The following is a 13,646-nucleotide window of genomic DNA, read 5'->3' as shown; positions in this document are numbered from 1 at the left end:
CTTATAAATTTATGAATATTATATATTGAGTCCTCGGGTTGTATTGTACATGAAGCAATGGGCAGCATTGCGGCTGCTATTAGATTCTATAATGATTATGACCCGCATGCATTATATATGTGATATATAAGAGAAATTAGTAGCCATCACTTGAAAAGAGTTTTGTATTACTTTTTTTTTTTTGTTTAAATTTCATTATATTCTTTTCAAAAACAAATCAATACCGTGCGAGTTACGAGTCTTTCTACTGTTTATATATATATATATATATATATATATATATATATATATATATATATATATATATATATATATATTCAAAATAGAGATGGCGCAAGAGAAAATATAATCTTTATACTTATTATTATTATTCTATACAGAATAGTGTTTATTCGTTGTTTTCTAATAAAAGAGACGGTGACATGAAAAATAAAAATGCATGTTCTGTGTACCGTCATTCTTTTTCTCATAACTATTTCTATCTTTTTTTTTTATACAGCGGAAAAATAAATAAATATAATTATTATTTTTTTATTTTGGTTGTTTAAAAAAAAATTCAAGATATAATTTATATTATTTTTTAATATTTTTTTTTACCACTTGCTACTAATTAATTAGAACAATGAGATTCAAATATAATTATTTAATCAATAAAATTATAATATCATATAAAATAATTATCTAAATTTAAAAAGTTAAACTCTTAAATAATACCTTAATATATTATTTTCTAAAAATTATTTCACACGGCTACTCTAGATTACCTCTGCAAGGACTTCCTCGAAGAATTCGCTAGTTCTTCGATGCTCTACATGGAGCTAACGGCGTCTTCCTAGTCCCAGAACAGATTTCTCGTTCATGTCAAGTCGAAGCTATATTGTGCTAGAAGCCTAGAATGTCAAGATCCAAGAGATAACACAACCTGTGGTTCTTGCCCAAAAAGATTTTTCCAAAATATTTGTCCGCATCAGGGGCTGGTTTGTAATGACATCCACAGAATCCTAAGACAGAGGTCTAGTTGTGACAGCGAGTGCATCTGTCATTTTATAATATTATATCCAATCCATGCAGGCAAACATATAGAACCGGCTAAAGGTGAAAGAAAGATTTTTAGCAAAACTACAAATAGAATTTCTTAAAATATTTTTTTTAAAATGTTATATATATATATATATATATATATATATATATATATATAGATAGAGTGATTGTTTACCGTATGCTCGGTGAAAAATAGAAAGGAATCGTATACTTTTGTAACTGCCACCAAGGCATTTATTTTTCAAACCCCAGAGAGGCATCAAGGAATCAGGCTGCGAGACACATGATTTGAAAAATTGGTGCTGGGACAAAAAGGGGCAGGTGGTGCGGCCTCCCCCTCCTTGTGCTTCACTTGACTCGGCGTGTGGAATATGTTGTTGACCTGTATATCTGCTCTGCGGGCTGGCATGCAAGTTGTCATCCAGACATTATTGTTTTCAGTTGCGGATGTTGATGGCTAATGGCAAATGGGTTCGTGCAGAGCATATAGGGCCACGCTCTGGCTGGAGAGAGAGGGAGAGACTGTCCCCATTCATATTTATTTTGTTTTATTTTTAGCAAGTACCTGGATGGTAACCATTGAACGTGGGAGAAATTTCGTGAGTGTCTGGAATTGTTATCGTTTTTGTTTATTCGTGTGTTTTATGAGTATGTTTTATTTAAAAATATATATATTAAATTAATGTTTTTTCTTGATTCTGACATGTCATATATATATATATATATATATATATATATATATGGGGTAATGCCACTACAAGACACAAACCTGCATTACAGTACCGGTACCACAGTTAATGCCATTGGTTTTGAAAGGGAGAACTCATGTCGAAGTGGGCTGCCTTGTGCCGTGCTTTACCAAGGTACCTGGTAAGAATTATGGTAATGAGAAAAGAGCTATTTTTTTTATAAAAAAAAAGGCCTAAATTTGATATGTTTCAACTCTTCTATTTTGATTTTTAAATAGTAATTAACAAAGCTAGCATTGACATTTGAAATAAATCGGAGCTTCAAGTGCACCCACCTTGAACAATTTTACCAGGCAAAAAATATTGTTGTTTCTTTTTTTGCAAAAGTTATTATCCAAATAAGGTTCTTGGTTTCTCAATCTTTTTTTTTTCATCACTATTCTCCTGCTTCACGTTTAGATGACATAGGGATGCAATTTTAAGCCATTTGAAATAATTTCAGGTGATTTTAGTTGTTAAACAAGAATACACACCGAAACGATGTCTTCCCCCCCTCGAAACATGTAAAAGTTGAGTTCAAGCCTCGAAAAGCTTGGCTGGGGAAGGCATGGAAGATGCTCTGTACTTTGGTTCGATACAGCATCAGGGAATCTAACACTTTTTCTTGCATCTTGCTACATAGCACGAGAACGAATTTACCACACGATGATCGACATCAACTGGTGAGTGGATGTATGGAATCCCATACATTCAAGTATCCAACGATCATCTAAAAGAAATTTCTTGACGAGTTGTTAACTCGGAGGATGTTGAAATGTAGAAGTATATGGCCCATGGAGACAGGCCCACATCCATAGATTGCATCATGCGCTGTTGGGAATATTCAATCTTTCTGTGTGCAAACGATACCTAACTGATTTGGGCCAGCCTCTCAAAAATTCCTGAACTTTAGAGTTTTATGTCCATGACCACTCTTGACCGGTTCTTCTTACCTCTTCCTTGTCGGAAACCAATAAATTAGTACCCAAACCATCCGCTTCAACCAATTGAAAAAAAATCGCTGGTAGGTCATTTGTTTTCCATCTGCTCTTGCTATGATTGCTGGGTTGTGATGATTATATATTTTTTTTTAGATAAAAAAAAGCCGTACTACTGAACACTGGACATTTCGAATGATCTTTGTCGACAATGGTCGGTGTTGACTGTCCTTTCTATGCTTCACTCTACGAGTATTGGTTGTATTTATTGACAGTTAGAAAAAGTGGATGAAATTATATTTTTTAAATATTTAAATTACTTCATTTAAAATTTTTATAGTATTTTTTTATTACTGTGATATTTTGATGTTAAAAATAATTTTTTAAAAAAATAAAAAAATATTTTTAAAAATAATTATCATCACATTTCTAAATATCATGTTACTGGAGTTAATATCTGATGTTAGCTTTTTTATAATGTTAATGAGAGTGTGTTTAGTAAATGATAATCTTTTATCTCCATAAAAGTTAATAGAAATTTTTTATGACCCCATATCCTCTCATAAAGATCGGCCTGGGACTGCCATTAGATTAGTTGGCTAAGGAAATAGTACCTGCTGAATTTGGAGATTTTGGTCAGAGGTACCGAAGCTTGAGCAAGAGGACCTAGGACATCTCGTGTCTCGCAAAATGTCAAGAGAGTGATAATACACTTTTAAGACCAACCTCAACAGGATTCCTTGAGAGTTGTAGGGTGAATTTTTGAAGAATTGCTCTGGTCATATCTCGTCAGGATTCCTAACCAGGCAACAACAAATGCTCGATTATTGGATCCTCTACGAGGATTCATACACATCTCTCGTGAATTCAATTGCATGCTACTTACGACAGTTGACATTTAAATCTGATTGCAGCCGTGAAAAAACATGACGAAACCAAGAACCCGTTAGGCAAACGGCGTTCCATTTTGCTAAATAGTTTACTGTCATAAAATAAGTAAATATGATTCAACCGGCGTGAATCCTTCGGCAAACAGGAAAGAACCAAATTTTCAAGAAGAACCTCAATTCTCTGCCATAGGTTCGGCTCTAACCTAACACACACAAGTAAAAACTTCGCTTACTAAAACATAACAAGTAACCGTAACATTAACATCGACGGGCAAACACGAGGAACGATGATGAGGAAAGGAACTGGAAACAACAAGGAAATAAAAACTGTAAATTGTTTGAAACCACCAAAGGTGCCAAGATGTTGTATACAGTCTTAATGGCAGAACAAACTTTCTCCACACCAAGATCCACATGAATATCATTCATTACAAATAAAAAGCCACTTAAATAATGGCAAGTCTTCATATAAGGCCGCATCTGGTGCAGAACGTTACTTAAATGGGCCCAGATCTCAAACCCACATAAAACCCCTTGCTAAAACTACAACTATCAGCAGTCAACCTTGGGCATGCGCTGCTTGCAGCCAGGCACAGACTACTTGGGACCGATGTCCTTGAGGGCGCAGATCTGCTCCTCTCCCATGGAAGACATCACCGTCACAACAAGATCTTTCCCCTCACCAAATCCATCCTTAATCTGCATAACAAAGAGAAAAACATGACCAACTAGATTCTGTATAACAAAGAGGTTCATGGATTTTCTGAAATAGACTGAATCGGACTTATCTCCTATAGATTGAAAACTACACTACAAAAATTGAAGCGCAAAAGCAGAATGTTAGGGCACTGTAAGATTTTTATACATCCAGCACTTGACCTTTGCTGCATTACAAAAATCCATCCAATTTCAAAGCACAAAATACACAAGCAGATTAAGCGACCAAAAAACAAAAAAGTTAAAATCCTGAGAGGCAGCACAATCTTGTTGCCTAATCGAATTCACTAGGGAGAACAAAATGTCAACTAACCTGAGTGAGGAGACTGTCATCAGTTGGGAGTTTCAGGTCATCCTTAGTATTGCCATTCTCAGTCAGTAAGCTCACCTGAAATTTTAAAAACAGATTAGACAAAAGTCCAATTAGCCTAGTTTTAAAAAAAGTGAAAGAGCAAGGAACGAACAAATCCATCCTCCGAGATATCAATCAGCTGGTAGTCAGTACGGGTGACGTGGGGAACCTACAATGCAATGGAAAGAGACATTTAAATCATGAAAAAGCTTCAGTGATGAATAACTCATTGATGTAAAATAAATTAGATAAAAAAACTGCATACATCACAGTTGTGGGAAGAAGGAACAATATCTTCAAGCTTTTTTCCATTGAAAATATCAATTGCAACGAAGTGACATTTAGCATGGCCATGCTTGCCAGTTTTGGAGGTTGAAACCTCCACGACCTGTAAAAGAAAATTAAAAGCATGTCCTTAATAGTGTCATACAAAACCCAAAAGTTTTTTTAAAAAAGGGGAAAGCAATCTCTAAAGAACCAATAGGATGATCTACACGGGTTAACAAAGCTCAACATCACTAAATGAATTATACACGTGATAAACAAACAAACACGCTTTACACCTGACAAGTAGAATTTCCATCCGAGTTCATAACTTGTTTCATATTTATAATTAATCAAAGTATCCTAAGATTTACCTTCACAAAACGAGCAGAGCAATGGCTATTTCGACCATGCTCACAAAATTACCATCAGCATTAGATTCTGCCTATAGACATGTTATTATTCAACAAACGTTTACATTTCTGAACAGTTTATTATCAAATCTAAATAATTTATTTAATTTTCCTCTTACGTTTTTAAAGTTAATAACAGCCACTAACACACTGAACATGACTGTAAGTAACCTTTAAACCCTAACTATCCATAACCAAATCAACTCCATAAAAATAATAAAATCAATTCTGATCCGACATTCATAAAAGGCATGTCTGGAACAAAACTGAACACACAGATAAAAATCAAAACAAAAAGATTCAAGCAGATCTAAAATTGAGATTGATAGTGAAACTTGACCTTGCAAGGGCGATTCTTGATGACTATGTAACCATTCTTGCGAATGGTACCAGCTTGCTGAGGATAAGTTTTTGAAGCTCCGGCATCGGCCTTTGACTCGAAGTGATGCTCCTCGTCAGACATGGCGGCGATTGATCAAGAGAACTAGAAAACACTTAACAATAAGAAAACACGGAGAGTACCAGGGAGGACAAGGAGATTTTATCAATTTATGCTATTTATAGGGGTGCGTTATTTAAAAGGGAGGGTCTTTAGGGTTTCTAATAGTTGGGCTTTTTTGTAAAACCACTTATTTTGAGTGAGTTTAGATCATTGGATTTAAGAGATGGACGGTGAAGGATTCGATGAAATATATTTTTGGGCCTCATGCGTTATTAGTACGCAGTCCGGCACGTGGGCTGCTTGTGATGATGCTGTTTGGGATAAGTGTTTGTGTAAAGTTCTTGACCAAAACACACATGCACGATTATGTTCTACCACGTGTCCTCCTTAGTAGGAGCGCCCCCCCCCCCCCCCCCCCCCCCCGGGAAAGCATAAACTAGTTTGCCACGTAACCACAAATTTTGACCTTGGCGGCCCCATGCGTCGATGACACGGTTTCTTTTATCCGTATTCCATACTAGTTTGGTTTATAGGGATGAGTTATGCTGCCACTTGATTTTTTCTTTCCAACATAAAAGAAATACGCAGGTTGGAAGAAATTATTTGGTATTATTAATAAATTTAGTTTAGTAGATTAATTTTGAAATTTTTTTATTAGCTTTTTTGTCTAATTTGAATTTAGTTTCTATTTGATATTATGGTCTAAACAAAAAATATTCTAAAAATTAATATGTACTGCACTCTCTAAACAAGTCCTTAAAATTAAATTATGTAGAAGTTACCTTAACATGATCTAATCTATTTAAATCATCAAAATATAACTTAAATGATTAAGAAAAAATTTTTTTTGACTTTAAAAGAAAACTTTAAAATGATTTTTTTTTTTGCTATTAAGACATGGATATATTATATTGCCATTAACTTTACAATTTAATCTGTTAATTTTGTAATTCATGTGATGTATTTCATTAGGTTTAAAAATTTTATTTATTTATTTTAAAAATTATCTATACTTAAATATATAATAACAAAAGTAAATGTTTATAAAATTAAATATAAATTAAATATCAGATTTGTTTGAGACTAGAATAAACTTATATAAAATAAATTAAAATATTTAATAAAATAAATTTAAAATTAATTAAATATTAAAAGATAGAATTAGAAAAAATTAAAAAAAATACAAGAGATAAGTCAACACTTGTATTCCATGCTCGATTGCGGCAGGAGAATTTATGTTTTATATTATAAAAATGGAATTTGGTTTATGAAAAACTTACGAGATAACTTAAAAAAAAAAACAAATAGACACTCAGGTCTGCATCATCATTTTTTAATTTATTATAACTTCAAATTATTTTTTTGAATATTTTTTAGTCGTTTTCATATGTTAATTTTAAAAATAAAATTTAAAAGATAAAAAATTATTATTTTAATATGTTTCTAAACAAAAAATATTTTAAAAATTAATATATACTGCACTCTCTAAACAAGTCCTTAAAATTAAATTATGTAGAAATTACCTTGACATGATTTAATCTATTTAAATTATCAAAAAATAACTTGAATGATTGAGAAAAAAGAGTTTTAACTTTAAAAGAAAACTTTGAAATGATATTTTTTTTGCTATTAAGACATGGATATATTATATTGCCATTAACTTTACAACTTAATCTGTTAATTTTGTAATTCATGTGATGTATTTCATTAAGTTTAAAAATTTTATTTATTTATTTTAAAAATTATCTATACTTAAATATATAATAACAAAAGTAAATGTTTACAAAATTAAGTATAAATTAAATATCAGATTTGTTTGAGACTAGAATAAGCTTATATAAAATAAATTAAAATATTTAATAAAATAAATTTAAAATTAATCAAATATTAAAAAATAAAACTAGAAAAAATTAAAAAAAATACAAGAGATAAGTCAACACTTGTATTCCATGCTCGATTGCGGCAGGAGAATTTATGTTTTATATTATAAAAATGGAATTTGGTTTATGAAAAACTTACGAGATAACTTAAAAAAAAAAACAAATTGACACTCAGGTCTGCATCAGGCAACTTGATTTTTAAGTCTGACCTTGATTATGTGGAAAATTCATAAAAAATATAACCTTGACACATACTGCCAGTTCTTTTCATTGAATACTCAGTACTAGGCACGAGGCAGCGCCCATCACTTGACAAAAAAACAAATCCTTCTTTATGAATATCCTGGTCCATTCGAAAACAGAAAAAGAAGAGAAAAGTGCAGAATCGGAAAAGGGTCCGCAGATGAGTACTGCATGACCTAACGGCGTCAAATTAAAGCCGGACAGGATAACCATTGAAGTGAGTGGCATATGCTACAGGTACAAGGAATTTCTTACATGGAAGAATCAAAACAAAATGTTTTGCACCTTCTCTCCCCCGCATTTTGCAGTTTGGAGCAAGCTCTAGAAAACGAAAGGGCTGAAGCAATAATAAAAACAAAAAAACAAAGGGAACTGACTCCATTATTAATACCCGGGCAGCAAATTGCATTGTTATAAGCAATTAAGCAAAAACTACAGAGCAGATTTATCTTCTAAATTAGATCTATTACCTCCTTTACCAAGCATCCGAATATTCATTTCCTACTTGAAACTTCAGAAGAAAATCCAACATAGCTGTCTTCCATTTTCTGTATGAATATTTGAGGGGAAACCTCCCTGTCATGGAAAAGTCACATGGAGAAATATGCATGGTCAAGCGATTTGTTTAACACGTATTAGGCAACACCGTGCCATAATCAAACAAGAGACCATTGTTGGTTCTCTTGCATCACATAATGCAGAAAAATGAAGAAATAAGCAGCAAAGACAAAAATAGTAACAATTAACATTAAAAAAAACAGAATAATTTTTCACCATATATCTAAACATTGTTCACACATTCCTAAAACACTGTCCATTTACTTTTGCGTTCGGAAAGCCCCCCCCCCCCCCCTTTCTTTTTTTGCATTTTGGTTCTTATAATTAACAAAGTTTATATTTCAATCATGACATTTTTTTTTTGTATATTTCAATTTTTCCACTTGAGAGAGAGGTTTTGGCTGGCTATATTCTGGCTGCAAAAAACACTAATCTTAGTGTTAATAAATTTGTTTTGAAGAGGGGGGTCTGAAAAGATAGTTTGGACCTTAAATCATACTACAAATCAAAATTTGAAAAAAATGTTTTTATTTAATTTTAAGTTTTTAAACTAACTGGAGTGTATTTTAGAATTGAAAATAGAATTATAGAGATATCTAAAATGTGTTTTCTGTGAAAAAAAATTGAAATTTAGATATTGAAAACCTAAAATAAAATACTTGGTCCGTAATTTTCCAACAACTACCAGTGCACTTTTTGTAAATAATGATACCTCGCCCTCTTAAACGGACAACATAACATTCAATGTGCTTTTTTTTAAAGACTTGCACGAGGCCTGACTTGTCATTTCACGCTCAAGAGAACCTGAACTGTCAAATAAAATTAGAATTTTTTATGATAATATTAACAATTAATTTATGAATAAGTTATATATGAATTTGATATATATATTTTTTTAAATTGTTCATGAATATTCAACAAGAATAAAATATTTATATTATTAGTTTTAAATTATATAATTTTAATATAATTTTCTCAAATTAATTATTCATTTATTTTTTTATATGGTTGCATAAAAATTATCAAGACATCATTTTTTTATTGAAACTTTCTTTTATAGGTTTTTATTCAAAAAATCATGCTATTAATTAAAAAGATGTGTTTTTGTAAAAATAAAAAAAGAAATATATAAATAAGGAAAGGGAGTTTTAACTAAAGAAAACTTTGACAAAAATTCAAAAAACTCATAAGCAAAAAACTCTTCGCCCGACACGGTGGTGTATCAACAATTGCTTGAAGAAAAAAAGAGTTTTTTGCTTGTCAAAAACACTTTCCCGCCTTATCATAAAAATAATTTAACCTTCATGAAGTGAAACAGATTATGCACATGCACCAAATTTTTACTTTTTGATAAAAAAAATTAATTAAAAAAACAATATCAATTTTCTTCCAAAAAAGCAGTCTGCAGCGTTCTACAAGGACGAAAAGTTGAAATTTAACAGTACGGAGAAAAGCATCAATGATGGAGTAGAACGGACAAAATTCATGCAAAAAACTAGATTTGATGGTGGAGGCTGCCAATCTATCTTTATATGGACAAAAGTGAACAGATGCATCAGTATGTTACGGAAAACCAAATGACAACAATGAAAACAATGGAACACAAGAATATAGAATGTAGGTGCTGAAGAAAAATTCTACTGTCAAGATTTAAGAAGAGTATGGTAGAACAAAATCACAAAGGAGAGCAACTGGAGTGACATACCTTTCATTAGCTTCTTGATATGTGTAGCTTGATACAACAGCTAGAAGTTGCCCCACATGGTTGTATGATAAGGATGCCACACTATTTGGATATCTAGGAAACTGAAAACAAGAAAAGGAACGAACCACTTACAAGTAGTATTGAAAAGGAAATCAAAGTGCATGCAGCTAACTGTTGTAATCAGATGGGAATATACCTCGTGTAATCTTCTTTTACTTTTAGCATCCCACGCAGTAACATAGCCTTCATTATCGCCAGTAACAAAAGTACCACCAATGCTAAATCAAAAATACCCATCAATTTAAGTTTCACAGAGTACATGATGGCAAACAATTGACTGGACTGTACTTACAGTGGATTGAAAACCATGTCATTAACTGACACAAGATGTGCCGTTCCATCCTTTGTCGTAGGGTGACACCGAAAAGTGTATCTGCAGTTGATTTTGAAAAGAGCAACGCATTGCAAGATTATTAGCAAATTGTTCAGATCAACATATAAATATGCACTTGCACAGACAATAGCAAATAGAACACAACAAACGCTCCAGCACAAATATTTGATTCTGCAGTATGGAAGCTAGCATATACCACAATGGTCAGATTGAAATATCCAGGGTACTAAGAGCAATATGGAAAGTTTGAGAACAAATTACGAAACTTGTGTTATCCATGTAAAACCCGTATACAATGTTGAAGCATTAATATCTCAATACCGGAAACTTAAATTCAACTTCTAGAGAGGAGTCAGTGATGCCACAGAAGTATATCTAGTCTAGTGCACATGCATGTGAAGAAACAAAAAAAAAAGGTTAAATCTCTTTGCTAAAGGACAACCATAAAAGCTTTTAGATTTAAAACTCAATAACAAAAAGGATGCAATTCCATCCTGCTCATCGAGTTCTTGCTTGGCAGTCTAGTTGGACATATCCCATGACCGCCGGGATGCCTCTTGTATTATACAACTTGTCTGTCACAAATGCAGAATTGTCCTTGACCTTGGGTCCTAAGCTTGGGTGATGAGAATGTGGAATGGCATTAAGTTCAGTCTTGGTCAAAATCTTTAGAAAGTAAAGGAAAATGCGTCTACATTCTGAGGATCTACTCTACTCAAACCTTTCGCAGTGGGACACAGAAAAACAAAAATACCACTAGAAAACAAAGAATACAAAGATTAAAATTGAAAATATACTACCAATATCAGATCTTTAACAAATGAAGCATGCTTGAAACCAAAAGACTGACCCAGTGGAATTCGAATTTAATGGATTTGAAATCTCCAGCGCTACACGTCCATCTATCAACCCAATTGCATATCCTGCAAAAAAAAAAAAACATATTCAAAAATCAAAAGATTGAAAGGGAGGACAGGGGGTTTGGAAGAAAGAAAAGGAATATAATGTCATTTTGAATGGTTAAAGAACGATTAAAACCTCCATACCATAAGAACTACAAGCAACCACACATAAGATTGGTAATAAAACAATTACAGTTTGGTTGATTCACTTTTAAGGAATCGGTATGTTCTAATAATAATGACATTTCCTGCGAAAGAGATCTTCCACCAGAAACTGCATGTTCAAAATTATAAAGCTCACATTATCATTATAGTTGTACCTCTGGTAAATGGAACTGAAGCAACACAACTTATCCCTACATCCATAGATAGTTCTTTTAAATCCACCGCTCTTTCATAGTTCCGCAAGTCATATATATTTACTGCTGCTCCAACAGCTACCATCAAATCAAAACCGGAGATAGAAATGGAATCAATTTCTGCACCCAGATTTCGGAAGAGAGCAGGAGGATTTGCCAAGCGCATATCCCAAGACATTACCTTCTTGTCTAATCCAGCTGAAATCACTTGGCCTATAAAAGCCAAATAGAAAAGAATCATCAGAAACCCCTACAGCAATGACACAACAAGGAAATAGCAGATCCACATGAAAATATATAGGTTGCAAATTGGGCTCTTTGTATGTCTTAGCAACCAAATCTTACAGCAAAACCGCATTGCATTGCCATGGTCATATATATCATAACGTCAAAAATTATAATGCAAAGAACAGAAACCCTAACCTTTAAAAAGAAATCTAAAGGATGGAATGCAAGGTTTCTAGTTTGAGGTGGGTGAATGATAAAAACCCCAATAAATATGCATGCAAAGGTCTTATTTTTTGCTTTCTTAGACTTGGTTATCCTTGATATCCACAAAATTTGTCTGTAGTCCCAACAACATTTTAACTAGATGTATGACTGACCTTATTCAGATAACAGTTGACAGGATTTAATAGTGCTCTTTAGAAATATAAAGATCTCCAAGGAAAAGAATATAAATGCATACGTTTTCCCATTATTAGAATAGTAGGAAAGCTGCATTTACTGCCAAATATACCATGTGAGGTTGAGTACATATCTATTCTCGTTGTCTTGCAGAAAATAACAAAAAAGAAAGGAAGAAAGAAAGAATGCAACATGTGTCAAGTTCTAAGGTAGATTCATGTTCATGTGACTTGTGAGGATGCGTAAAGATAGCTTACATGTTTCAATAGAGTATCCCACACATGTTGCCATGTCCTGATGATTTCCAATAGCATCAATAGTTCCTGAGTGCAAGTCATACCTAGAAAAATTTGGCCATAAAGAGTCAAGATATAAGGCACGAAAACCATAGCATACCACTTCAAACAACAAACTTAACTAAAACACACAGTTATGATTCAAACATATTCTCTCCAATAAAACCATTGTAAGCAAAGCATGATCGAGCAAATCAGCCCAAATAAACAAAACCCCAGCCTGATTCGCTAAAAGAAGAGGCCAGCAATGTGTACCAAAAGCTAGCACCGTATGCTGCTGAAATGCAAAAAATTAAGCAAGTTATGATCATAGTATTGGAAGCAATTATTGAATCAGAAGTAATAAATAATATAAATTGATTAATATTAGAATAAAGAAATATGAAACATTTATTGTCGGAGATAAAAACAAAATTGAAGCTAAAGCTGGGTTTTGGAGTCCCAACGAGAACAAGAACAAACCTTGTAATGGAACCATCGGACGCAGCCGTAAAAGCAACGGACTCACTCTGGAAACAACAGTCGAGAAGAGCAGCTTGTGAGGGCGCAGGAGCTTCTAATCTAAGCAGAGAGCTATCCACATCGTATAATCGAAGATTCTACACGATCAAACAGATGTAAATATAATAATGTCGAAAAAAAAATCTAAAACTAATTTTTAAAATTAAATAATAAAGAAGAGAGGCGAACACTGACGGAATCCCAAGAGGAAATGAGGAGATTATTGGATTGAGGGGCGAATCGGATCCTGGAAACTGCATCTTCGATGGGGTTTTCGAAATTTAAACACGCGCCTTTCATTTGGGTACAAAATTAAGACACAAAAGGAGGTGTTTGAATGGGGAAGAGAAGAAAACCTAGTCTAGATCACAAAACCAACTGTGATTTCAGTCCTAG

The 13,646-nt window shown here is 33.0% G+C and overlaps 1 protein-coding gene across 1 annotated transcript; it reads right to left on the bottom strand.

Annotated features, from left to right (window-relative positions):
* Nucleotides 1-3,909: 3,909 nt before the first annotated feature.
* Nucleotides 3,910-13,646, bottom strand: LOC133705295 (mitotic checkpoint protein BUB3.3-like). Its single transcript, XM_062130430.1, has 14 exons — nt 13,446-13,646; nt 13,212-13,348; nt 12,711-12,793; nt 11,788-12,039; nt 11,416-11,488; nt 10,524-10,604; nt 10,368-10,449; nt 10,172-10,272; nt 8,414-8,484; nt 5,684-5,820; nt 4,932-5,054; nt 4,779-4,835; nt 4,628-4,702; nt 3,910-4,296 (listed from the first exon to the last, which is right to left on the bottom strand). Exons 1-14 carry the CDS (start codon nt 13,548-13,550, stop codon nt 4,195-4,197), a joined length of 1,479 nt encoding a protein of 492 aa, XP_061986414.1. The 5' UTR covers nt 13,551-13,646; the 3' UTR covers nt 3,910-4,194.

Source organism: Populus nigra, chromosome 10 (genome assembly GCF_951802175.1).
Source record: "Populus nigra chromosome 10, ddPopNigr1.1, whole genome shotgun sequence".
NCBI classification, from domain to species: domain Eukaryota; kingdom Viridiplantae; phylum Streptophyta; class Magnoliopsida; order Malpighiales; family Salicaceae; genus Populus; species Populus nigra.
The sequence above is the reverse complement of the archived record's forward strand: the minus strand, read 5'-3'. Positions and strand labels throughout refer to the sequence as shown.